Here is a 27,008-nt window from a genome sequence, read left to right as displayed (position 1 = left end):
TGACATCCTGAGCTGCTCAGCATAATTGTATTTTTTAAGCCAAGACTTGTACTTTGCTTCGAAGAGCAGCTCTAGGAAAAGGGAAGCATTTTCTACTGAAGATAAGGGAAAGAGAGCATTTTTTTGAGAGCATTCCTCCACCAGTTTCCCTGCAGGGGGGTGGATGGTGCTTTTTCTAACATGTGCAAAGGCTCTCTTGAGGAGCTCAGATCGGCTTATTGCCCATGGAGACACAGCGACAGCATAAAGCCAGCCAAGATGCTGAATTTCATATTGCTTGGGCTTCATCCCTTTCTGGTTAAGCTTTCATGCACTTCAGAGAAAAAACCTGATTATTGGGTTGCGGGTCCCTCAGCTCAGCCGTGGGAGGGTCTTTTTCACTTCCACAGCTCTCTCCTGGAGCTGGGTTTTGGCTGCGGAGGCAATTTGTGCTGTGCTACGGAAATTAATAAAACAAAGAAATATCAAGGCTAAAGTGAAGTTCAGAGTAGGTGTTTTTCAGTCTTAAAGGCTTTGAAATTCTGTTTGGGTTTTATTTTGTTTGCCTTTTTTTTTTTTTTTTTGGTTCCCTTTTAGAAAAACCTTTCACATACCATGATCAGCCAAACAATTTATTTGAAAACATTGGTGGGTGGCGCATATATTATGGACTGTGGTTTCATTGATATGCTCAGCCTCTCTAAGAAGACAGCATATTAAATGTTTTATTTACCCTGTGTGCTACCTGTCATCTAATCAGCTTTTGTTTTTGATGCATTCTGCTTGTATTACAGCAAGAGTAAGTGGTTTCATGTAAATTAAAACCACATGAAACCTTTTAAAGCCATTTTAAAATACTGCATGGTTTTGCAAATAGGTTTATCAGACAAGGATTGGAAAAAGAGGTCTTTGTTTACCCATTTACTCATTTATATGCTTATTAGAAGCCCCCCATGTGACACTTTCATCAGACATTGCATTCTAGTCCTAATCTGGAATGCCAAAAGTAGTTTACACTCTGCACAAGAGTTTGCATAAGCAGGAGGCAGTTAACAAAGAATACAATGGTGAGCTGTGGTTGCAAATGTTATTTTGTAAATTACAACATAGATGCACAGTAGTCAAAACATGCATCCCAGTGAGGTTTATTTGCTTGCCTGGAGTATATAAGCATCTTGGCTTAAAAGTTTCTTTGCTTTTATAAACTAATATTGCCAATGTATATTGTTGTGATCATTTCACTGTGAGTAATTTGTTTCTTACAGGTGGATCGTATCATCTTCTGTGTCTTTTTGGAGGTTGATTACAAAATTTTCAAGAAGAAAATGGGCGAGTTTTTCCCTCTAGGTAGGTATAATAATCAAGTGCCACCTGACTTTAAAAAATAATGCCGCAAAAACCCAACTGTTGGCGTCCTTTCTTCTTTCCCTACTGAAGCCAAATATTAAAATGTGAACTTTCTTTAAAGATCAGCTGCACATAGAGGCTCTGATCCTGGACAAATGCAGACATTTAAAATTTGTGAAACTGATGAAACTACTTGTGATACTGCCTTTGTAAAATCAAGGCCTCCCTTTGTATACGCAGTACAGCTGGTTTCTTCATTCTCTGCTGTCTCTGTATCTCTTCCCAAAACCTGGTACATGGCACTGGATGAAGTCTTGACTGAGAAGCGAATGATTTGCACTAATGTATCTAGCTCTTAGTGTATCTTGCTTTTCCATGCACTTTGTAGATGCTTTGCTCTTTCATTAACAATGCTGGTAGGGCTTCTCTGGGTCTGAAAAGATACTGCAGGGGTTAGAGCCCAACTGTGGCTGAATGAGAACTTTAAACTTGAGCTGTCCCAGTGAAAGAATGAATGGGAGAAAAATGGCTCTCACTGGAGCACTTGGGAAATGTTAGCCATTCATCTTACGTTTCACACAGGAGGTTACTTTCTAGAATTTAAGAAAACCTGGTGGGTAGTAAATTTTTTAATCCCCCTCCTCCCCATACACCTGTGATTTTTTTTTATCGTGTATCATTAGAAATCTGTGTTCATCTTTTTTTTATCAACCTACTCTCATTTAATTTTTTTTTCCATGACATCAGTCCTAGTGTATGTGACAAGATTCAGACTTTAGTATTTTGATTTTTCACCTACTTCAGAAGTGGTGGTCACTTAAATATTCCCCATGCTTGCTTGTCTGGTAGAAAGGTCTCTTGAGTCGTAAGAAGCAGAAATTTGGTGTGTTATGAGTCTCTATGAATTTTACAGGTCTTCGTGGTCAATGAAGCCACAGTGGTTTTATCCTTTTGCTTTGCATAGTAGTATGGAAATGTGATGTTTCTGTCTCATCTCACTAGAACAAAGCTTTTTGTAGACGATTTCGTAATCTCTAGTTCACAATGATTGGCAGCTGAAATGTAAAGACCTATTGAATTACTCAGGTAACACAGAATGGTGTGTAACCACTCAATAATAGGTTTTTGTCTGGAGCACACTGAACGTGCATTTGAAAGACTGCATTCATGTCTAATCCATTCAAGTGTGTGATTTTTATTTTTTTGGCAGTGCACCCCAACACGTAAGATAAAGTGGCAGTATGCTGCCTTCTGTCACTGGCTCTGTCTCTGCCCTTCAGGTTAAGCAAGAGTAGACTACAGTGTCAATTTGCCAAGAAGTTAGAGTATTACTGCTCACCTTCATGAGTAAGGTATTTGAAATCATGGGTTAAAGCCTGGTATTGTTATTACAAATATAACACCCACTTGGGTTGGAAAGCCTGAGAGACAAGAAGATGCTTCAGAGCTGAAGCATAGCAAGCCCAAAGGTGGTAAGTGAGGAAGATGGTAGTTCTTTTAATCTCTGGTTTCAAAACCTGACATTGTTGAACTCCTGTCTACAGAGAACCTCTGTGGTTGGGTGTCATGTTATATAAAGACCTACAGTTCCATCATGCGACATTATGTAGGTGATCAGTTGTACACAGTTGTAATAGTATGTTGATTCTCATGCATTGGATGTTTTACTTTTTTTTTTTTTTTCTTGAACTAAAACTGAGAGTTCGATTTGTGACCATAGAGAGGTGGTCATGGTGGAGGCCCTCTAATGTGCAGCAACTCCAGTGGTTTACAGGTATGCCAGTATTCAAAAGGTTGAGCCAGTTATGCAGGCTTATGCAGGCAGCTGTTCAGAGAAGAATGTTTTAGTTCTCAGAAGCCACACTTTGGTATAGATTGCTAAAAGATCATAGGCTTCCTGCTGTAATTTTCTCATAACTTAATAATTCTGAATACTAGTTTTGATATGCCTTAATGATGCTCATTTCCAGAAGGACTTGAGCATCTATTGGCTAGCGAGCTGGATCTTTAAAAGGAACCAGTTTACCATGTGAAACTTTATCCCTGACTCAGTGAAGGATTTCCTGTAGTTAGGTGAGTAGTCAGTGACTTGGGAGATCTGATTTTAATGTCTTTTATCACCACAGACATTTGGTATGCCTTTATGGGAGTCACTTAGGTCTTGTGAGGATACGGGGAGAGGCAAGAGAAATACATGCTACCCAAATGACTCTCCACCAGTGTCCCTGGAGAAACGATCAGCATTTGGGTCTCACTCTTGGAGTAGTGCCCTAATGATTAATGTGCAGTCTCAGGCTTTCTTTTCCACTTTGAACTGACAGTTTTCTGCAGGATACCACCACTTCAACAGATGTCACCTGAAGTCAGACCCATCCTAAATTGTTGAGAGCCAGCTGGTGAGAACATGAGCTGAAGGTCTCAATGGTTATCACCAGATGACCATCATGTCTACTGCTTGTTCCTTTTTTCTGGTCTGCAGTAAATTGCCATCTGCATTTAATGTAGTAGACTGTGGTGAGTTATCAGCAGACTCTCCAGCTGCAAGGATATTCCATCTCTTGTCAGGACTTGTTCCTTGCACAGAGCACTTTGTCAGCAAGGTGCTGTGTCAAGGAATGCCCCTGCACTGGCACTGGTGAGGCTGCATCTCAAATACTGTGTTCAGTTCTGGCCCCCTCAGTGCAAGGAGGATATTGAGTTGCTGGAGCATGTTCAGAGAAGAGCAACCAAGCTGGTGAAGGATCGAGACAACAAGTCCAATAAGGAGAAACTGGTGGAATTTGGGATTGTTTAGTTTGGAGGAGACTGAGGGGAGACCTTATCACTCCCTACATCTACCTGAAAGGAGGTTGTGGTGAGGTGGGAGTTGGCCTCTTCTCCCAAGAAAATAACAATAGGACTAGAGGAAATGGCCTGAAGTTGCACCAGGGGAGGTTTAGACTAGGTATTAGGAAGAATTTCTTTATTGAAAGAGTATTCCGGAACTGGAATGGGCAGCCCAGGGAAGTGGTGGAGTCATCATCTCTTGAGGTACTAAGAAATGATGCAGATGGAGCACCTCAGGACAAGCTCTAGTGGGCCTGGTGGTTTTTCTGGGCTGATGGTTGGAGTTGGTGACCTTAGAGGTCTTTTCCAACCATGACAATTCTGTGGTTCAGTGAATTATCAACTGTCTTTATCTTTGGCAATAAATTACTGATATTTAGACTGTAGAAGGAATTTTCAAAACTCCAGTGGTTTTGTTTTGTTTTTAAGTAAAACTATTAATACAGTGAAAGAAAAGTCTTTAAGGATGTATTTGACCTACATTTGATTTGATAGGACACTATCTGAACATTCACAGGAGAGAATAATACTGAGATATTATTTTAAGCTTAGAGAAAAAAACACTGAGATGTTTTTAAAGTGTGTCTCGCATTGAGAAACATTATGAAATATATCTACTGTAAGAGCTGTGGACAAAAATGCTTAGAAAGAAGTATATATTAATGGAGTTATATACATAAATAGTTATTACTTTAAACCTGGTGCATTAATAAATCCAGAAAGACATCCAAGTGCTTGAGCTAGTCAAGTGGTAATGAAATGACGCTAGAGTTACACCTCAGTGCATTAGAGTAAGTGGAATATAGATATAGGGAAATTGTTCCATTAGTTGAACATATCATTAGTCCTTTTTTGCAAGTGGAATGCCAAAGAAATTAGTTGAGTAATAGTACTGATATTAAGACAGCTGCCAAGAGCTTTGTCATTTGCAAACTTTAAATATATAGGGAGGAGACTTCTAAGTAATTTACTGTCTTTGGAGTCTAGCAAAGCTATTCAGCAACAGAGCAGTTGTCACAGTCTCAGCATTTCTAGTTTGATCTCATTGACCAGTATGCTCCAAGAAGTAGTGCCACTTAATCTTTAACTAAGATTTAGGATCTCATCATAGTGGTTGTCTGGAAAAGTGCTGGTTTAGAAAGTAAAGGGTCTTAGTCCACACAGAAATTTTATTAAAACTTCTGGGGTTTTGCTAAGAAATACTTGGATGTCCTGGTAGAAAAAGAGTATTGTGAAAGACTGTTTTGGTAAAACACCCAATCTTTGCTTAAGATGTGCCACTGTTTTAACATGTTACGTGCCACAAACAGTGATTTTTTAATTTTTTTTTTCTTTTTACCAACTGAGTCCTCTCTCCAGTAAAATGAGGTAGCACAGCCTTTCTGCCTTCAGCTGTGTTGGGAAATTCTCTCTACAAAACCCAAGAGAACTCCTTGTTAGTTATCTTTCAATGAAATAAAATATGCAGTTCTAGCTGAGATGTATAGCTCTCGCATCACTGGATTAATTGCTACCAGTATCAGTGAGCTTTCCAGGAAAAGAGATGATATACCATTTTTTCTTTTGGAATTCTTTGTTTCTTCTAATGGAATTCTACCTGGAGCCTAGATACTAGGCATAGATTTTACTGCTAAATATGTGTGAGACTGACCAGGAAATGGTATAAAAAGAGACCCCTTTGAAAAGCTAGATCTGCCAACATTTACCTTATGTACTTCTCAGATGCTGTTTGTAGGAGTAAAATTAAGAGTGTAAACAGTTACTAGCTGGAGGCAACCTTTACTTTTCCTCCTGTATGCTGCGTATACATAGCTACTTATTATGTCAGATAGATATTCTTGTAAGGACCTTCGGCAAATGCTTATTTTTCATGGTGTCTCTTGAATATTATAGGAGGCTTATCTTAAATTGTAAAAGTATTTCTAAATCTACCACCTGTTATCAGTGGATTGGAGAGGGGAATAATTTTTTTTTAAAATGTTCTTTAGGCAAAAATAATGTTATAAAGGGTACATACTGTGAAGTTGCATCATTAAAGATTGTATTATATTGTTACTACTTTAAACAGAGTAACAGAATTACTTCACTAAGGCATCACTAAAATTGTTAAGGAGAGGGCACGTTTGCACTTTTATTAGACCAGTTGATAGATGGACGATGCAAGCTTTTAGACTCCGTGTTCTTTCAGAGATAATGAAAGGATGCAGAGATGCTGAGCCAAGAGCTTTTTTTTTTTTTTTTTTTTTTTTTTTTTGAGCCATATCAGCTGGTGTTAGGAAACGGAGAGGAATTGCTTCATCTTGCAAAAACTTCCTCTCACCTCTATTCCAGGTTATGACTATTAATGCATTTTCTGCTTTTATCCTGGTTGACAAAAACACCATTCCCTGCCCAAAGCACATGGGTAAGTGCTACTCTCTAACATTAATTCTTCTGTTACTTCAGGAGGATGCACAGCATCTTCATTGTGCATAAATGTGCAAATATATTACAATTGCAGAGGAAATTCATTGTTAGAGATCTACCAGGCTTGGAATCAAATTGGAAACTGTCTAAATGGCTGAATGAAGGGCTTTGTATTAAAAAGGCAGATCCCTGCACGAATACGTGAGTGAACTCTTAAGCAGAGATTGTAATATCTGTACTGGTATTGAGAAGCATCTCCCTCTCCACTTAATATGGCAGACTTCACTGGGGTTGAAGCAGTCCTCAGTGTGAGCAAAGGAATCATAAGTTAGCTTTTAGTAAGTAATCCTGTATCAAATGGGTAATTCATTTGATAAATTTAGCCTCTCTATTTGCATTTGCAGTGTTCATGAGCCGATTCGCTTCCTTAATTCATCACCTGAATGTATTCCACAAAATATGGGCTCTATTTCATGGGCTCTATTTTACTAAGTGGATAGGTGCCAAGCAGTTTATGGGAAGTGCCCAGTATCCTTCATCTTGAGATTTCACCTGGGTGGTGATTTGCCTCATAAGTCACAAGGTTCTGGTTTTCCTGCCTGGTTCAGGCAGGTGTGCAAAGGCCACTGGGGCTTGGAGTGCCTCTCCAGAAATGGTTGTTAAGGAGTAAGATTTGGGGGAGCTGGAAATCCCCTTGGTCTTCTCCTGATCAATGAGAATCATCCTGAAAGTTTGGATTGCAGCTACTCTTCCTGTCTCCATGCAGAGTTTTTAGGTTGTTGTGTTCAAAGATGGTAACTGCCTGTGTTTTCCAGGCTGAAACTAGAGGCAGTCAGACTGTCCTCTCCCTTTCTTCACTGCTTTCCTTCATGAAATTTTCCACGCACTGTGGATGGTAACATGGAGCCTAAATTTGTGTACAGACACCTGTGTGGGTACACAAACACATCTTTGGATGAGCAGAAGCTGGGACAGAGCCAAAGTGAACAGCCACAGCAGCCACAAACTGGGATGTGGTGTCACAGTCTTTTGCCTGTTTCCTGGTTGTAGGCAGGATCACCTGCAACCCAGGAGCATTTGCTGGAAGCAGTGAAAAGAGTCTTGCTTCCCTGAGCCCCCAGCCCTGATGGAGCTGCAATCCCTCCTATTTTATTGGGACACCTAGAGGGACTCTTAGAGATCCCGCCTGGCTTTTCAAAAGGTGAATGTGCAATGAAATGGTGCATGACCATACACCCCTTCCCTTTTCAGGGCTATGTATCAAGCCATTGAGGGTGCACCAGGGTACTACTCATTATTTATGCATTCACAGCCATCTGGCCTGCTCTGGCCTCTGTGCCAGCATTTAATGTTCCCCCTAGATTGGAAATCTGAGGGGGCATTGATGTGTTCAGGCAGGAACAAGTGAGGATTTTTTGGTGGGTGGAAGGCAGCAATGGTTATGAGGAAGCTGTGACACAATGACAGTTTCACATGGGTTCAAAATGCTCTGTGCACTCCTTTTAGCTGTCTTTATATTGAAGGATGTCATCCTCAGATGGCTGCTGCACGAGCTCTCACTGGAAGACCTCATTCAAAACAGAAGCTCAGTTCTGTGGTTTACCATGGTGGTTTCTGGTCCCTCAGTAGTGCAGGCTTTGAAGGAAGCACTGTCCATGTGGGTGAGCTGAAGGAGCCTGTGCACCAGAATAGGATGCTGACTTTGCTCAAGTTCTCTCTCACAACACCTACACATCCTTACAAAGTACACTCCAGCATAAAACTGATGCTGTAAATATTGTTCACAATCCTGAAGTTTCATATGGCTAAAATACTTTATATACCTCTCCATTTCAAAGTACGTCTTACTTAGCTTATAAAATCTCAAGCTAACTAAAAGCTAAAGGCCTTCATAAAAGTGTAAGATGAGGGGTGTATATGGCTTTTTGTCTTCATTTGCCATGGGAATGACTGTGCCAGTGCTGCTACTCATTGGAATTGTCCATCTTGTCTCCTTTCACTGGTGACTCAACCCTCAGGATGGTCTGTGGTGCAGGAGGACGAACAAGGGGCAGCTCAGGAGCAGTGCTTGGGAGGCAGGGTGTGCAGCTGATGGCTCAGAGATTATTTACACAGCATCTTAAGAGATATGCAGACCAAGAGAGGTTCCCAGTACCTTCTAACATGGTAGTAGGTTTCCAGTAGCTAATAAAATGTCAGCGTACAGTTTCCTACTTCAGTTTATCAGAGGCTTGTGATAGTATCTGCTGTATAGTCTGGGAACTCTTTTGTCTCCTCTTTCCTAATTGCAGCAATGGCACTGTTTGGAGCAGGCTATGGACAGAAGGTGGGACTATAATCTGTTTCAGCACTGTTGTCAGGAGCTTTTGCTTTGCTAGGTGGAGCCTCCTCTTCTTTACTCCAATAGCATCTTCTAAACTTTTTCCTTTCATCCTTTTGTGAGACTGAAGATGGAGCCTGCAGTCAATCCAGAAGCCAAGGGAAATGGCTGTTTCTATGTATTTGCCTATTCCACTCACTCCAAATCCCTGAGCTATCCAGCTTCTGGGAGACACCTGGGTAAGAGCTGTGTTGAAATAGTGAAGTGGCAGGCAATGAGGATGCCCTTGAAGGGACAGGGGTCATGCAGCTGCAAGGAGCAGTCTGCTGCTTGTGTTAACAGAGTGGGAAAGCACAGGGAAGATGATGAGTGTAGGTATTAGAAGGGTGAACGTGGATCTATTATTTACCATCATAATGCAAGAAGTGCAGGGTGTCCCAAGAAATGATGAATCAGGGCTAAAACAAGCAAAAGGGAAAAATTTTTCATCTAGCATGTAGTTAGGGTATAGAATACTTGATATGAGGTGACACAGAGCCTGTAGGTGTTAAATATAGTTAAAAAGAGGATTAGCTCAACCAACAGAGAACTAGTCCAGCTGTGGCTATTAATCACCATGGTCTATATGTAACCTTAGGCTCAGAGAGAGGCTGCTAGGGGGAGGGAAATGTATTGCTGCTCTGTTCTGCACTCAGTCTTTCACACATAGATGCCTGACACCAGGAGGTGAAAAAACAGAAGCTTTTCCTGTATAATACCCTATGTGAATACATCTTTGATATGGATATTTTCTTCCTGCTGTGCTGCATATTGTGACACCCCATGTAAAGCATTCCAAATGCATTTTATGTCATGCTCAGAAATAACCTGCCCTCTCTGATCACTGACACTGAGTCACTTCACGTGCTGGAGTGCTTCTAATTGTAAAGGATGCAGTTAAACTGGTTTGTCTTATTTGATTGCCTCTGCCTCAGCTTACTGATGAGATTTTGTTAAAAGCTTGTACTTAGGAATGTTTTGCCGCATGCAAAATGTACCATTTTGTGTGTGAGCACTACATCAGCATACCTGTGGGTGAAAAATCCACTTTAGCACTTGTGAAAACAAAACTCAGTTGTTTTCAGCCTTCTAGGGCAGGGAGGAAATAAGGAAGTTTTGCAATAGGTTCTTTTGTAAAAGCTGATGTGTATTTTCTCAAGGACTGCCTCTTTCCTTTTGTGTAAGGTAGGAGCATCTGGGAAATAGAAATCCAAATCTGATCCTGGCTTTGAGCACCATTTCCTGCACTGGAACAATGTTGTCCAGTTCACTCACAGTGGGAGCAGCAGCTACGCTGTGGCCTTTATATGCAGCTGAGGCTCACATGGGTATATGTATTTTATAGCAGATCAAGTGATATGGTACATAAAAGAAGCTGTCTATATGGTGACAAAAAAACAAACAAACAACAACCCAAAACCCAGTGCCTAACTTCTTAGGAGTTTGGTACTAAGGGTTTCTATTTGATATGGCTTCAAAAGCTACAAACACATTTTATATTCGGTGAGGCTCCGGTGTTATGGGACCAGTGTAACTAAGCAACACAGGAAGAAAAACTGCACCACTGCTGCAGTAAGACAAGGATGTACAGAGTGTATCAGTGGAAGCTGCTTTATAATCAGACTAAAAAAATTTGTTAAACTTCCTTAGTGTCAGGAGAAGGTTTATATAGTGCCTATTGCTCTGTATGCGAGATTGCATGATTAAAAGATAAAAAGGTTCAGAACCAAAATAAGTCCTATTTCTTCTTCCAAAGAAGAATATATTTTTTTCTTTTTTTTTTTTTTATTTTTCTTTTTTTCCTTCTTCTTCATCCTCTTATGAGCACTGAGGATGAGGGAAAACTTTATGGAAAATACTGGGGTTTTACAAGTAAATGAGAAAAGAATCAGGCCTGGGCGTAGTTGATCTCATCTGGAAGAGATTTCCAAATTGACTTTTCCTCTGAAAGCACAGGAACAGGCTGTCCCAGAGTCCCGGAAGGCGAGCCGGTGGGGAAGGCAACCAGTCTGGCTGAACTGTGAGACTCTGAAAGAAATTAGGATTAAGAAGAGGGCCTATCAATTATGGGAAAAAGGGCTAACTTCTCAAGAGGAATTTAGGAATATAGTCAGATCATGTAGAAAGAAAATCAGAGAGACAAAAGCACAACATGAACTGAATCTTGCTACTTCTGTGAAGGACAATAAGAAATGCTTCTACAGATATATCAATAGCAAAAGAAGAGGCAAGGAAAACATTCATTCTGTACTGGACATGGGTGGGAATATAGTTATCAAAGATGAGGAAAAGGCTGAGGTATTTAACACCTTCTTTACCTCAGTTTTCAACAGAAAGACAGGTTATCCTGTTGACAGCAGGCTTCTGGAGCCTATAGAAGGTGATAAAAATCTAAACAGCCCCCCTGTAATATTGAAGGACACAGTCAGTGACCTCTTGAGCTGCTTGGACCCCCACAAGTCTATGGGACCGGATGGGATCCACCCAAGAGTGATGAGGGAGCTGGCAGAAGAGCTCGCCAAGCCTCTCTCTATCATCTACCAACAGTCCTGGCTCACGGGGGACATCCCAGACGATTGGAAGTTGGCGAATGTCACGCCAATCCACAAAAAGGGCCGGAAGGAGGACCCGGGAAACTACAGGCCCGTCAGCCTGACCTCAGTGCCTGGCAGGGTTATGGAGCAGATCATCCTGGGGGCAATCACACAGCACCTGCAGGATGGACAGGGGATCAGACCCAGCCAGCACGGGTTTAGGAAGGGCAGGTCCTGCCTGACCAACCTGATCTCCTTTTATGATCAGGTGACCCGTCTGGTGGATGAGGGGAAGGCGGTGGATGTGGTCTACCTGGATTTCAGCAAAGCCTTTGACACCGTCCCCCACAGCATCCTCCTGGAAAAGCTGTCAGCCCACAGCTTGGACAGGAGCACCCTGTGCTGGGTTAGGAACTGGCTGGAGGGCCGGGCCCAGAGAGTGGTGGTGAACGGGGCTGCATCCAGTTGCATCAATATCTTTATCGACGACCTAGACGAAGGGATTGAGTCCATCATCAGCAAATTCGCAGATGACACCAAGCTGGGAGGAAGTGTGGACCAACTCGAAGGCAGGAGGGCTCTGCAGAGGGACCTGGACAGACTAGAGAGCTGGGCCGATTCCAACGGGATGAGGTTCAACAAGGCCAAGTGCCGGGTCCTGCACTTTGGCCACAACAACCCCATGCAGCGCTACAGGCTGGGCACAGAGTGGCTGGAGAGCAGCCAGGCAGAAAGGGACCTGGGAGTCTGCATCGACAAGAAACTGAACATGAGCCAGCAGTGTGCCCAGGTGGCCAAGAAGGCCAATGGCATCCTGGCATGTATCAGAAACAGCGTCACCAGCAGGTCCAGGGAGGTGATTCTTCCCCTGTACTCAGCGCTGGTTAGGCCACACCTCGAGTACTGTGTCCAGTTCTGGGCCCCTCAGTTTAAGAAGGATGTAGAGGTCCTGGAACAGGTCCAAAGGAGGGCAACCAGGCTGGTGAAGGGACTCGAGCACAGGCCCTATGAGGAGAGGCTGAGAGAGCTGGGGCTGTTCAGCCTGAAGAAGAGGAGGCTCAGGGGAGACCTCATTGCTGTCTACAACTACCTGAAAGGAGGCTGTAGCGAGGTGGGAACTGGACTCTTTTCACAGACGACCTTCAACAAGACAAGAGGACACAGTCTTAAGTTGTGCCAGGGGAGGTTTAGGTTAGATATTAGAAAGAATTTCTTCACAGAGAGGGTGATTAGGCTATGGAATGGACTGCCCGGAGAGGTGGTAGATTCTCCGTCCCTGGAGACATTTAAAAAAAGACTGGATGTGGCACTCAGTGCCATGGTCTAGCAACTGCTCCGGTGGGTCAAGGGTTGGACTAGATGATCTCTGAGGTCCCTTCCAACCCGGCTAATTCTATGATTCTATGATTCAAAGAAAATGTTCCTTTTTTTTTTTTCTGTGCTATTGGCCAGTCTGTTGTATTCTCCAGCTGGAGAAATTAGTTGAATGGATCAGAACAACCGAAAATGCTCATGAAGTCCTTGATTATTGTGTATGTTTGGGCTTCATCAAAACCTAGAGTGTTCTCATATGATTTACTATACCACACAAAATGTTAGCAGCAGCAGGTAGTAGCAGCAGGTTTCATAAGAAATCAAAAAGGTCTTTTTAAATTACTGACGATTGAAAATAAACATAAGACCCATAATTATAAAGCGCCCTAAGGATGCTAAGATAATCACATAGGTAGAGGGGTGAAGCTTTGGAGCAATGGTTTGGAAAGACAAACGTAGTTGGGAGAAATATGGAGAATGAGAACCCACTCAATCTTTTCAGCTGCTGAAAACCTGGTATTTTCATGGCTTAGACAGTTTGCCCTGGCCCACACTGCTGCCCACTCTGAAATGGAACACAAACAGCTTTTCATTTGAGCAGGCAAAGCCTACTCCAAAAAGGGATCCATTTTCCTCAGTGTTGTGAGGCTGTTGTGCTGCACATCCTCTGTTACTGTAGTGGGAAACTACAGTAGAGATGGTAGAAACTACTAGAGACAAATTATATAATCAAATAAAGTACCTATCAGGCAAATTCTTGAAGGGCAACAACTTTTTCAGCTGGACCTCTGTGTTTTTATAGCAAATAAGGTCTGTGGAATGGTTGCAGATGTAAGTGCTGAAAGGCTTTATGGCTTTGTTTTGGGGTTTTTGTGTTGGTTTTTTTTTTTAAATCATAATTCTGATGCAGTCTCTTATACAGCTCTGCCCATCTCATTGCTCTGTTTGCCAGGATGTGTATATACTGGCTGCAGGGGGCGAGTTTGGTCTGGTCCCAGTGCCTTCCCAGCCTCTCCCATGGTTTTGTGCATTATGTGGAGCTGCACTTGCAAGGAAGGGTGGGCTGAGACGTGAAGGTTGGCTAGAAATCAGGAAAAGTCTGAAAATCAGGAAGCAGCAGCAAATGCCGAGAAAAGCACCAAATCCTGAAGGATGGGCAAGGAAGCTGAGGAAAGGTATGGGGAAGGCAGGGAGAAGTTAGCAGGATGCAGTGCCATTGGGGACCAGCCCAGAACTCAGGCCCTGAATGCAGATGAAACAGCAGCCTCCTGCAGAGGGGAGCTGGCTCTTGTGTAAGAGCTCTTGAATGCATGCACAGTTAAAAATAAAAGTTGTTTGTATAGCGTTGAGTCTCCACGTGCTAACATGAAGAAGAATGCAAATAGAAGTGTGAGCAACAAGGAGGAGGCGGTTTAATGGCTTTAGGGATTAGCAGTGGTATTTAGAGCCTTTCACCTCTCTGTTCCTAACATAAATCTTAACACAGATTGATGGTTTTAGCCATCTGGCTTATGTTTGCTTGTATGCAATGACTAGTGAGACAGAGAAATAACCTGACCAGCAAGTCAAAATTTAAAAAAAAAAGTATACAGCAGATGAAGGCATCTTCTTCCCAGTGTCAGTAAGAGCAGGTAGGGTGCAATTATTCTGTTTCACAGAGCTTGGCAGGTAACAAGGGAGAGGGGAATGAAATAGTGAGATATCACTCGGTACATGACTCCACCAGGGAGCCTGTGACATACAAATGTGTACGCTCTGAGCACCTTGCTCCCAAATGCAAAGCTCTGTGATCTTTAGAGATATAGCTACCCCAAACAACATGAGAGTTAAAGGATAAGTTTCAATCACAGGTTGACTCTCAACTGTAAATTATTTTATACTTGACTGGAAAGTGTTCTCCTATACATCAGCCATCTAATACCTTAATTTTATATACTTCAGCGTAATTTATAAGATGGAATATCTTGCTCTCTCAACTATATGACAAATTGTGGATTAGATGGCTTACTTGTATCCTAAGCCTTCTAAACACTGATGCAAGTTTTCTTGGAAATGGGCTGGCCCTTGCAAGGAATCAGTGTTAATTTTTCTCTCACTTCTGACTGCAAGGTATGAAATTCCTTTTCCAGCAAGATCATTTTGGTTTAGCTTCTCAAAGGGCCTTAATGGAGAAACCATTTGAAAAGTTGCTCTTCTGCTTCTGCAGAAAAGAGTAACCAAGAGTGAATTCATACACGCACACACTGTAACACCTTTTCCTAGTCAGTTATTTTTCAACAGTTCTTGAATAAGCAGGAAAATTACAGAGGAACTTACCTCTGGTCTTTCCAATAAAGGAGTTTATGCAAGAAATGTAGATTATATGTCTTCAAGGTAATGTTTGCTGGGGTCAGAGATTCACTCTGTGGCTTTACTCAATTTTTCTTTGGGGTTGACTGTCTGTGGTGCATAATTCAAACCAAAGCAAACCTCTAGAAGACTTCCTCTAGATGTGGTAAAAAATATGGATAGCAAATATTAAAGAAGACCCAAACAAAACACATAGGTATTACAAAACTAATTTATAGCAATCTTGACATTGATTTGTCTTTATACTAGAATCATAGAATGGTTTCAGTTGGAAGGGACCTTAGAGGTCATCTGGTTCCAACCCCCCTGCATGGGCAGGGACACCTCCCTCTAGACCAGGTTGCTCAAAGCCTCATCCAACCTAGCCTTGAACACTTCCAGGGATGAGACATTCACAACCTCCCTGGGCTACCTGTTCCAGTGTCTCACCACCCTCTCAATGAAGAATTTCTTCCTAAAGTCTAACCTAAGTCTACCCTCTTCAAGCTTAAAACCATTATCTTTTGTTCTAACACTACATGCCCTAATAAATAATCTACTCTCATCTCTCCTGTAGCTCCCTTCAGGTACTAGAAGGCATTTAGAGCTTCTTTTAAAAGTATTTTTTCTTTCTTGTACTTTTTCAGGACCAGTAACCAAGAAACCACCTGTAATGTCTTTTTTTTTTTTTTTTTTTTTTGGGGGGGGGGGGGAGGAGGGAGAGTGGGAATGAATGGGTTTTGAGTATAGATTTCTAAACACTGGGTTTTATTGCACATAACTGGTTTTGGCATTGAATTCCAACAGCTAAACATGGTTTTTATTGCTTCAGTCAGCCACAGCAAGGTCAGGGAAAGAGAGACCACTTTATATGTGACAGGGAAGCACTTCCACCAGATGCATTAATAGTGTGAGAGTAAGACTATAGACACACAAAGTGAGTTGGAGGTGCTGTGTGCCAAAGTAAGACTCAGACTCATCTAGATTGAGGTAGAATTTTCAAAGGCACCACAATGACCTAGAGATCAGATCACCAAAAGGTTGGGAGCCAACTCCCATTTTCAAAAATAATGTAAGGATTTCACTGCCTTTCAGTGAGATTTAGATTCCTTTTCCCAGAAAAAAACAGCCTTTAATTCACAATTAGTTCACAAAAGCATTTTTGTGTCTTCATAATTACAGTGCATAATGACTTCACTACTTTTTAATAACATCAGATTTCTTGTCTGTGTCCATTATCACCAACTTAGAAGCTATTCTGTTGCTTTGGGATTTTCATTTTCCAAGTCACTTACAGAACCATAATTAAGAACTTCCATGGAAGACCAGGTGATATATGTATGTTAAGATAATATATTCTGCTGATTTAGTGTCAAGTCTTGGACTAATTTGCAATTTTATCATGCTGGTTTCAGTATAAACACTTCCGTGGAAAGAACATGTTATTGGAAACTGAATAATTAATAATCTCTGTGTTAACCAAATATTTTCTTAGTGCTTTTTGGAAAATGTTAGGACCTCAGTTGAAAATTGAGGCAGAATTCCCATTGTCTTTAACAAGATTTCTCATTTTTCTCAAAAATTACTTGTTAAGTCTCCTTAAATTTTCTGTGTATGAATTTATATTTGTACATTAGGGATTCACGTGCCTTTCTGATATCTGAAACAATTATTTGAAGAATAAAAGGAAAGGAATTAAAATGTGCAGGAACTTTTTTCAGTCCTGATCTTTGGGGATGGGCTAAAGCGTACTTAAGAGAAACATAACCTTGTCATTTAGGGGCTTCTGAACATCCTGCCCCTTGGATCACGTATGAATGAGCTGGAAGGGGGGGGAAGGATGGATACAGATCCATCTAACATAGATACACAGTTATCTATGAAAATTCTCATGCTCCTGATTTGAATGCTTATAGCAGACAAATTCCTAGTGGAAGCCTCAATTATTAACCAATTGTTCTATACTCATGCTACTAATAGTTTCAGGCTCCAAATCTTGATAAAAGAAGAGCTTAATCCTCATAGTGTGTTACACAGCATTTGGATCTGAGCATAGGTTGTAGTGTAAAGACCTGACAGTGTAAATTAGGACCTAAGTATTACTGTTGGTTTCCATTACCACTGATGATAACATTGCAAGACTTCTTTGGGTTCAAATAGTGGTCATAATATGCACATATGCAAATTTGAGAGATGTTAAGCTCTAGAGGGAAATTGTAGTCTTGCTACAGAAATTGCAAATGCTTAGATCCATTTAAAAGTATAAGTGGAATCTATATGAATTAGGAACAAGGCTGACAGAAACTTTTGTGGTCAATGATCTCTCCATTAGATGATTACACCTCTGGAACATTGAATTACCTAGATGTTAACTAAAGCTAATGATTTTTTTTTTTTCTTCATCAAAAAAAATTTGCAGAAAGAAATAACTTTTTTACTGAAATACAACTTTCTGCAAAAGGAATCTGTTTTCTTCATATATTATCTTAATCACAACAAGTGTTCATTTCTTAGCTAGCTCAAGTTTGGTCTTAAACCAAAGTCTTAAAAATTTGTAGTAACTTCTTTATGTGGTATGATTTCTGGATAACGAGTTCATAGCTTAACCAGCTGCTCTTGGGAAACAAAGCAAATTGAAATGTGACAAAGTCACCAAAAACTCTGCTAGAAAAGCAAATGCTATTTCATTTTATGCAAGTCATAATTTTAAGAATTCTGTCAATTATGCATAATTTTATTCCTTGTCTTTGTTCTCTAAATTTCCTGTATCTGGTAGTAATGGTCTGGTATCAAAACCTTATTTTCCCATCCACCTCCAGATCTCATTACAAAATTTTAAATGGGAGGAGGAAAACTGAGATATTGGCAATTTGAAAGTGAAATATTTAATTTAAGATGTTTCCTGGTATTCCAGTTAATAATTGTTTTTCAAATCTTTTGGCAGATGATGCCAACGAAGAAGGAACTGAGCTGAGTGAGGAGACAGGTGAGCAAACAGTATTTTATGCTAAAATATATCATTTCTCTGAAGCATCAACCAAACTGAAAGAATTCTTGAAACTATTTTCGTTGGTTGTGATAAGCAGTGCCAGTCATTTATTGTCTATGTTATAACAGTCATCTCTATGTTTTAAATGACACAGGGTAAACCATCCCTGACAATAAATAGTACACAGTAGGAATGGCTGAGTCTACCTTTCATCATCTGTAATGAGCCTCTGCGTGATACCCAGTAGCTTTTTATTAAGAACTAGTTTGAACATGAATGGGAAATAATTAAAATTCTGCAGTCTCTTTGTCTGTAAAAAGGTGTGAATGCAGCAGTTCTTGAGTCATTTGCAATCTTATATGGTAGCAAAACTCTCTGGCTAGGTCCTAAATACACTGAACTTCAATGGATAGTATTTCAGAGGAATTTTTTTCCTGGTCCTCTTAGTTTGCTTTTTAAAATAAATGTCAAAGCTTAGGGTTTGTGGGTACTGATAGACTTGAAATAGAAATGGTGGATAGGTGGAAAGGAAAGAAAGATCTAAGTGGCAAAAAAAAACACCAAACCAAACAAAAACAGGACAGGGAGAGAGGGAGACTCTGCCATGAGCACAAAAGCTTCCAGTCAGAAGGCTTCTGATAGTTTCTGTAGAGAGCTTCATCCACTCAGTTGTCTTGATCAGGCTTTTTGTAGCAGACTTTGACTACAGCAGCTTGTATTACTTTCCCTGCTGACCTTCACCTGGATGCTCTCGGCAGACATCTCCTGTTCCATAAGAGACTTCTGTGCAGTGGAAGACTTCCTTTTATAAACAGCATAGCTCCCCCTACTCTTTTCCTCTGCCTCTCCTTCCTGACCAGCCAGTACCCGTCTGTGACAGTGAACTAGGCACTTGCCTTGTCACCTGGATCTCTTTAACCATCATGGCTGAGAACTTCTAGTTCATCTCTTATGGCAAGATACAGGATCAGGAAGGAGAGGCACATGGAAAAACACGGAGGTAAAGCAGCCAGAAAACAGAGGTAAAACCTCTTGAAGCAGTATGTTGGCAGATGAAATTGGCAAGATTGTCCTAAAGACAGTGATTTATGCACCAGTAAATTGGCTTAGGAATTAGGAATACTTGAGGAATGGTGCATATGGATAGACATGAAAACATGGATATCCACAGATAGATGTGTGTTTTACTGATGGATTAGTGCATTCTTTTATGGCTGTTCTGACCTATTGATTTTATTACATATAGTTATAATTACTTACTGGTATCTAGATTACTGGATAGGAACTTTGAGAAATTTTAGTATGATTAGTGTGATTGATGTAGTTGCACATACATACTTAAACATAGAAAAATGAAGACTGTCATTATACAACAAATATTTGCCAAAGATTAACCTACAGTTGAATTTGCTGTATTCATCTAGCATTTCAAATTTCATTTTTTACAGTTATCATGACATGTATACTTTTATAAGCCCAATTATTTGCATTTTTGTCTGCTTGCTTTTATGATTATGCAAATTACATTGATTTTTTTTAAAGCATTTTAAATTGGAATTAAAAGGAAGTACATTTCTACTTATTAGCCAGTCTCTTCATTCTTGCCTTGTTTTCTTTAAAGCTTCATTAATTTAAGTGAAGCTACATAGATGCTCTGGCAAATTATCACTGAATTAAGTCATTTGAGGAAGATATTTCCCTACTTTGTCCACATGAATTAGATGAGATCATAGCTTCCCTCACAGGTTTGCCCATAAAGTTCCATGGGCTTCAAACAGCATGTACTTGGTTATTTCTTTGTGTCTTCGAGATCATTTGGGAATCAGTGCATTGATTATCATTGATTATACATCAGTGCATCAGTATCTACATAGCTAAAGAGACATTTTACTTCCTTTGTAAATCTGCTCCAGTAGTGGGGCAGTTGTACAAGTTATGTCATTTTGACCTATTTCTGTATGGTCTTTTCAATAATTGTAGGGTGCATTTGAGGGAACTATAAATACATACATAATTTCTGCATTCAGGGGAATTTTCATTTTTATTCACAGATTTTTGTCAGTTTGAAGGATCTCTGCTTTTTACTGTTGCAAGGCAAAAGCAGAGTAGCAGTGTGGACTCACCTCTTCAAGATACCAATTGAACAGTCATTCTTCGTTCCATTTGACTCCATGGGTCATGACTCCAGCAGACAGAGTCAGCAGTTGGTACCTTTACTGATGACCCTGGGTTTTGAGCTGTCCATATCCAGTCTGCTTTAGGGTTATTTCTATCTCTTCTGCCTTTGGCAGAGATTAAGATACTCTCAATTTCACCCAAATTTCTGTGCCTCCTGCTTCCTGTTGGCTGGGTGTTTCTGAGAGCAGATATTCGACCAAGAGAAAGCACAGAGAAATACTACAGACACAAACGAGAAGCACTGTATCTGTAGCAATTCCTATGTGAAGAATGTAGTAGACTGAGGTGGAGGTAACAGAATAGGTCCTAATCAAAACCTGGTGGCAAGAATTAGAGGGAAAAAAAATTATCCTGGTCTGGTGTCAGCTGAAGTCAGTGGGTGTATATCCATTGATTTCAGTGCACACCAGATAAGGTCTTGAGAACAGCTAGAGCCTTAAATGGGAGTAAGGAATAACAGATGACCAAATGTGTGTTATCATGAAAGTAATCTGTCATGTGTTTCTGCCACCTTGAAGTGCAAATATCTCATTATGTGCAGAAATGCTTTTCTTCCTATGATTTTGTTTCAATATAAATAAGGGAATATCTCAGTGACATCTGTAAGATAATCTGCGTTAATATCTTAATTAAAACTAAAAAATCAACAAGCATAAATGATCACTTTAGCGAGTTAATCACATAACGTCACTGCATATGTTGGATGTACTAGAATAAGAAAAACTTTAAAAAATAAGAATAATCTAGTCTAGCCATTAAATATACCTTCTCAGGAGCACTGTTTAATGGTTTTTGACTAATTTTTAACCCATCAGTTTGTTATTCTGGATGCTGTAACCTTTGGCAGCTGCTGACTTAACAGTGCCATTGAATTCAAATCACTCTGATGTTATCATACGCCTTAGAGTTTGCTGTTAGAACAGCTTGAATCACAAGGGCAGATATAGTAATAGTGGGTATGAACCTGTGCAGTTCTACATTTCAGCTTTCCTTTATGAATTATTTCCTACATAAGTAAAGAGAAGGACCAAATGAGCTAACAGTCTTGTCTGCATTTAATTCAGTGATTTAACACAGCAGAATCATGATGCCTAATGTTTTAAGCTCCATTAAGGGAAGATTATGCTAAACTTTAACTTGTGAAGGACTTTGCTTTTATACTCATAGATGCATTTTGCTCAGAAGCATGCAAAATAAGGCCAATACTGCCATAATTGTGTGCACAATTGTAGTGATTGCATGTGGGAATTATAGAAGCAGCTGCCAGTATAAGAAGCACTATCCAGATTCCTTCACAATACCATTGCATTATTATGCACTGACACAAATTAATTCTCTTACGAATGGCAAAAACAAACCACAATGACAACAAAACACTTCACACAGAGAAAAGAATTTTAGTTTTGAATCTACGTTGTCACTCAAACCTATTCAACTTCAATCTCTGCCAGGTACCAAAACCCGCTGCTTATTCTGTTTCCATCCTGACGATTGTAATTAATTACCTACTCATTATTTCAGAATCCACAGCTAGCTAGGATGGCAGGATGCAGGATCTTGTTCACACTAGCAAGGAAAGCCCTATTATAAAGAATACTGTATAAATACAGATTTTCTTTGTACATTATGCTGTGTTGCAAGCTCTTATACTTGAACGTGTTTTCCTTGGAGGGAAGCTTTCTCTTTTTTTTTTAGATGGAAATAGCAATCACTTGTAACCAGGGAGATCTGGAAGTTGTGAGGGATTTTGGGAATAGCCTACTTGGAGACACACTGTGAGATTTAAGTGGCTTGTTGACCCTCTGAATTAGCCTATAAAGAAGAATAATTTCTCCCAGTGTTAAAGCTCAGAAACCTTTTTGCTCAGATGATCACGATTAGAAAAGCTTTTAATACAATCAGTTCAGACACCTGTCTAGGTGAGCTGTTTTTAAACAGAAATTTGCAGACAGAATTTCTGTAATATTTGGCTAACTGTTCTGAAAGACGTGCACACTGGAGATATACATAATGAAGAGCAGAAAGGGTTAAGAATTCTATTTTGACCATAATAGTATGATATTATTTTGAAGCTTGCACAAATCCTTTTCTGTCTCTGGAATGAGGGAAATCTGATAAAAAACAGTGTAATTGTGATTGAAATCTTGTTCTCTTGAGACAGTGCCTCTACATCTTTTTATGAGCATTTTAAGGTTCTTTATAGAATGCAAAAAGATAATTTCTTTTGAGATAGTAGCAATTCAGATTTCTCTGAATGTAAGCCTCCTCCCTCTCTGTGCTGTCAATTAAGATGTTGGTTGTATTATCTAATGTATTCAGATACTCCTGAAAGACCTGACTGGACATTTGCACTTAAACTTGATTGACATTTTACTTGTGGGACTGGTGGAAGTCTCACAGATTGGTTAGATGATAAAATTCATCACTAGAGGAGTGAAGGTTGATTGAAACACTCCTATTGATTCCATTCCCTGATGTGAATCATCAACCAAAAAAAGGGAGCATAGCACATAGTTCACAGTGGCATTAGAATCAAAGAATCCATACATCAGCATGGTCCTCTATAAATATTCAAGTTAATTTTTAAAAGCAAAGGACAGTGTTGCCAGGAATCGTCTTTAAAAGCCTGGTTATTTTCGGGATCTCTCTTTTCTATTGATGGTTTTGTTGAACTCTTACAGTTTCTCCTGAGTAACCCCTTTAAAGTGTTGACAAAGTGTGTCGTTATTTGGTGGGTTTTGTTATTATTTTACCCTATAGTACTTCTTGTGGTTACTCCTGTTTTCTCACTTTATAGAAATTAATTCAACGTGGTTTTCTCAAAATAATCCATTTGATCTTTAAATTCACATGAGCGAATGTGATGACATGACACCTGACATGTCCTATGTTAAGTGCTGTCAGGCAAGGTCTACCTCCTGATACAAAACCTAACCTCAAATTATAGTCTGCTTTGCAGTAACTCATTTACTGATCACTAAGATCACTTCATGCTCTGAACTATATGGAATTCTATAATGAAACAGAAATTCAGTTCTAGAAGAAATTTTAAGGACCATATTAACCTTGACTTTTTAGGGGGGAGTGATGCTCGTTCCTTAAAATTAAGCAAGCAAGATGGAATTTGATGACTCACACACAGATCTCCATTTTTGAAGTTTTGCTGACATTTTGAGCTGTTGCTTTATGTAAATTCCTGCTCATCTTTTATATCTGTGGCTCTTCTTTTTGGATTTAGGAACAGTAGAACAACCAGTTTCCTAGGAGGGCTGACAGATAATGTTGCTGGGTTTTCTGGCCAATGATTCACTCCCTTTTCATCTTTTGAATATTCTCCTTGACCCTGCACGTTCTCTTTCCACATTTTCACTTCTTTCAAATCTCCTGTTTGGAAACCTCTGGCACTTTTGTGTATCTAGTGCATGTAGGTATATGCAGTTGTGGAAGGGTGGGAAATAAAAGCATAGTATCTACAACTCATAGCAGAGCTGAGTCCTTTATGAGAATGGGTATCTGATTGCTGAGAGCTGTTTGAAAATCCAGTGACACACAGAGTAGATGATTGCCTGGGGTATGTATGACTGCAGAAAAGATGAGAGCTTTCAGAATACATAAGCAATTTATAATACACAGGTGGATAGCTTTCCCACCCCTCACTTGTTAATTAGCTGATCAATTTGAGGTAATGCCATGCTTCTTCTTTTGCTACAGCATGGCAATAGGGGTAAATCAAGCAAGGCCATGACATCTTGAAAATCCTGCTTAAAAATGGTCAAAATTGCTTTCCAGCACACACAAATGTTTGTTTTCTTTAGGCTTCTCATTTACCCAAGCCCTCAGAGTGCCAAAGGGAATCAGGAGGTTTGACAGAAAGCTAAATGATAGAAAGTCATTTCTCCATCACAGCTGAGTAGGTTCAATAGGTGCCATGAATTCAGTTTCAGTTGTCTGCCATTTTCTGCTCTCACATTTAGGCAATAATACTTGAAGAATGTTTTAGTAAGTGAAACTCTTTTTATTAAATGTCTTAATTTATAAATACCTTTTATGCTTAATTTCCGGCTTGGCATCCCCTTTGTACAAATAGGCTTTATGTGCTACCATTTTCTACCTTGAAGTCTATCTTAACAAAAAACAGTCATTTCATCCTATGTGTTAAGATGGCAGGAAATCTTGAAATGTTGTAGAAAAAGTTCATAATTTTTAAAGTTGAACCAACTGATATTAAACATTCTGAACTGCCGTCCCTACAAATAGGAGAGATCTTGGACTTTACTGGCCTCAATTATAGTTTTTACTCAAGAGATTTTCCTTTTCCTCTATCTTCCCTTTGCTTTCTAACTAGAGGTTGTTCAACCAGAACGTTTCTATCTCATAAAGCTTTCATTTCCTTAACTTTACTTCGCTATCAAACTTGCTTCCCTACCTTTCATTTCTTTACCAATTTCAGTCAATATTCATTTGGCACTGTGTTATAACATTGAATGGAGGATTGAGCTGACAGAGAAAAATCATTTTGTTCATATTACTTCTCCACAGTTCCATAATGCAGTATAATATATATTATATTAAAAACTATAAATTAAAACATTAATAATTTTTTTATTTCTGAAGAGATTAAGAGCTTGTGAAGAAAGATTATTTTAGTGTGAGCTTTCTTCATTGCTGTCATGTGCAAGTTAGAGAAAGTTCAGTCCAAGCTGAATGATGCCTGTTATGGCTTTTATAAAAGATTATGCAGTAACTAGTTTTATTAATAGAAAGATAGACATCAGGTACTGAATGGAGTTCTGAGATAAAATGTGTTCATAGTTGCAGGATCACACATGGTAATATCTGATACACTAATACAATTTCAAACTGATATATTTTTTTAAATTTTTAAAGAAGGATTGGAACAAAAAAGCCATCCTCCATCTCCAGCAAAGAGCAAAGCAGAGCATCCTGAGGACCTGCAAGATAATGCTGAAGGTAAGTGCTCTGACAATTTTTTAGAGCTGTTTATCAGTTTTGCATTTTTTTGGGGGGGGGGTGTGTGGAGTTTCACTAGGAATTCTTGGGAAAGAATGGGAAAGCTTCAATCTAGGAATGTTGTTTGCACACACTTCAAAAGTTCCTTTTGGTCTAGATCATGAGATTAATTCTTCTGAAGTATATTTTCTTGTCAAGGTAGGTTCAGAATTACAAATGCTACTTTTATATGATGGGCTACTAATTATTGCTGGTATAAAACGAGAAAATGTTTGTTTTACCTCTAATATGCTCTAACTTTACATAATTAATAATAAAACATGGACTGAATGTTGTACAGGGCTTGGGTCATAGTCTGGTTGGTTAAATTTGCCATGTAAATCATCTACATGCTGCAAAACACAGAGCAATAGAATTCTTGCTCCCCTTTTCTGCAAGGATTTTTTCCTGTATCCCTGTCCACTCCGCTTACAGTGTTTATGGCTATAGACCTTATCCAGTGTATTACATCTATCCATGGTCAGAAGTCACAGGTGCTTAACATTATGACTATAGTGCTGTTCTTGTAAGAGGGCTTTCCTTCACTTGAGTCTTCACAGAGCAACTTTTTCATGTGTACAGAGGTAAATGTGGTCTATGTTGTTGTAAGATTGGATCAAAGTATTTTTTTTAATCTGTATCTCCTAGGGAGAGCTGTTAAAAGATGTTAACATCAAAGACATATTCAGAGCGCAGAGTTTCACAATGCTTTTATATGTGTGGAAGAGCAAAACACTCCAATGCTGGAGAATTCCCCTTATGTGAAATAGTTAAAAGGATAAACCTTAATCTTTAATCCATGACAGTTCCTTATCATGGATTCTCTTTGACCTAATGTTCCTCAAATGACATGGCTCATTCTGCACCTCAACCGGCGGCTCCACGATCTTCATCATTTTGACCCAGCGCTGTGCACTCAGCTCCTAAAATATTCTGACTGGGATATAGTGTGAGTTATAAAGAGCAGAAAAATGTTAACATCTATCACTTTAAGTAACTGCTAGAAACATCCTGTCACTAACATTGTGACTGGTCGTTAATGGCAAGTACTTAAAGCAATAGCTGTCATCTCCTGGAAGGTGTGGGGGAACCCAAGAAATCTCATCCTGACTGGTCTTCTTTCCTCTTATGCTACAGTAAACCCAGCTGAAATTAAAATACCAATTTCATGTTCTGATTGGAACAGAGTTCAATGGTGACACATCACATGTCAATTTGCATGCAGACTAAATGGAATGCAGGATCGTGATGTCATATTCCTAAATAGGCAAAAGTTGTAATTATATATTTCAATACTGAGTGTAGCTAAAAGCTTTCTTTTTATCACTCTCAAAAAAAAAAAAAAAAAACCCCAAAAAAACAAAAAAAAAAAAAACCAACCCAAAAACAACCTTTAAGGTTTTCCTGCCACTAGAAAAATAACTGATGTTGTTCCACTATTTCTGTGGCTTTCTAGATACAGCGTCCTAGTTTATTATGCCTGTCCGTGTTTTCTGGTGACCTACAGTTCACTTTGTGGAGCACAAACAAATGCATTGGAAGGGTGAAGTAAATAGCATGGCGATAGAATGACGGCATTACCCTCGAGCTGTAAAATGCCTGAACTCCTTGAATTTGGTGTCATACTGTGGATTTTGCTGATGCAGAATTGAGGCTGGTAACACATAATCACTGCTCCAGAATTAAATCTGTCTGGTGACAGAGTCCTCTTCTCCTTAGGCAGGAATGAGGCCTGTAA

General features: G+C 39.6%; 1 protein-coding gene across 4 annotated transcripts in view; it reads left to right on the top strand.

Annotated features, from left to right (window-relative positions):
* Positions 1 to 1,248: 1,248 nt before the first annotated feature.
* Positions 1,249 to 27,008, top strand: part of LOC103534901 (mono-ADP ribosylhydrolase 2) — an 88,795-nt gene continuing 63,035 nt past the window's right edge. For 3 of the 4 annotated variants that reach the window (XM_030447224.1, XM_030447222.1, XM_030447221.1), the window contains exons 1-3: positions 1,249 to 1,326; positions 18,038 to 18,079; positions 25,148 to 25,231. In XM_030447224.1, the coding sequence (XP_030303084.1) occupies positions 1,305 to 1,326; positions 18,038 to 18,079; positions 25,148 to 25,231 (148 nt within the window). In that variant the 5' untranslated portion in view covers positions 1,249 to 1,304. The remainder of the gene's footprint in view (positions 1,327 to 18,037; positions 18,080 to 25,147; positions 25,232 to 27,008) is intronic. The other variant, XM_030447223.1, reaches the window with a different exon arrangement.

This window comes from Calypte anna, chromosome 3 (genome assembly GCF_003957555.1).
Source record: "Calypte anna isolate BGI_N300 chromosome 3, bCalAnn1_v1.p, whole genome shotgun sequence".
NCBI lineage: Eukaryota > Metazoa > Chordata > Aves > Apodiformes > Trochilidae > Calypte > Calypte anna.
Note: the sequence above shows the minus strand (reverse complement) of the source record. Positions and strands in the feature narration are given on the sequence as shown.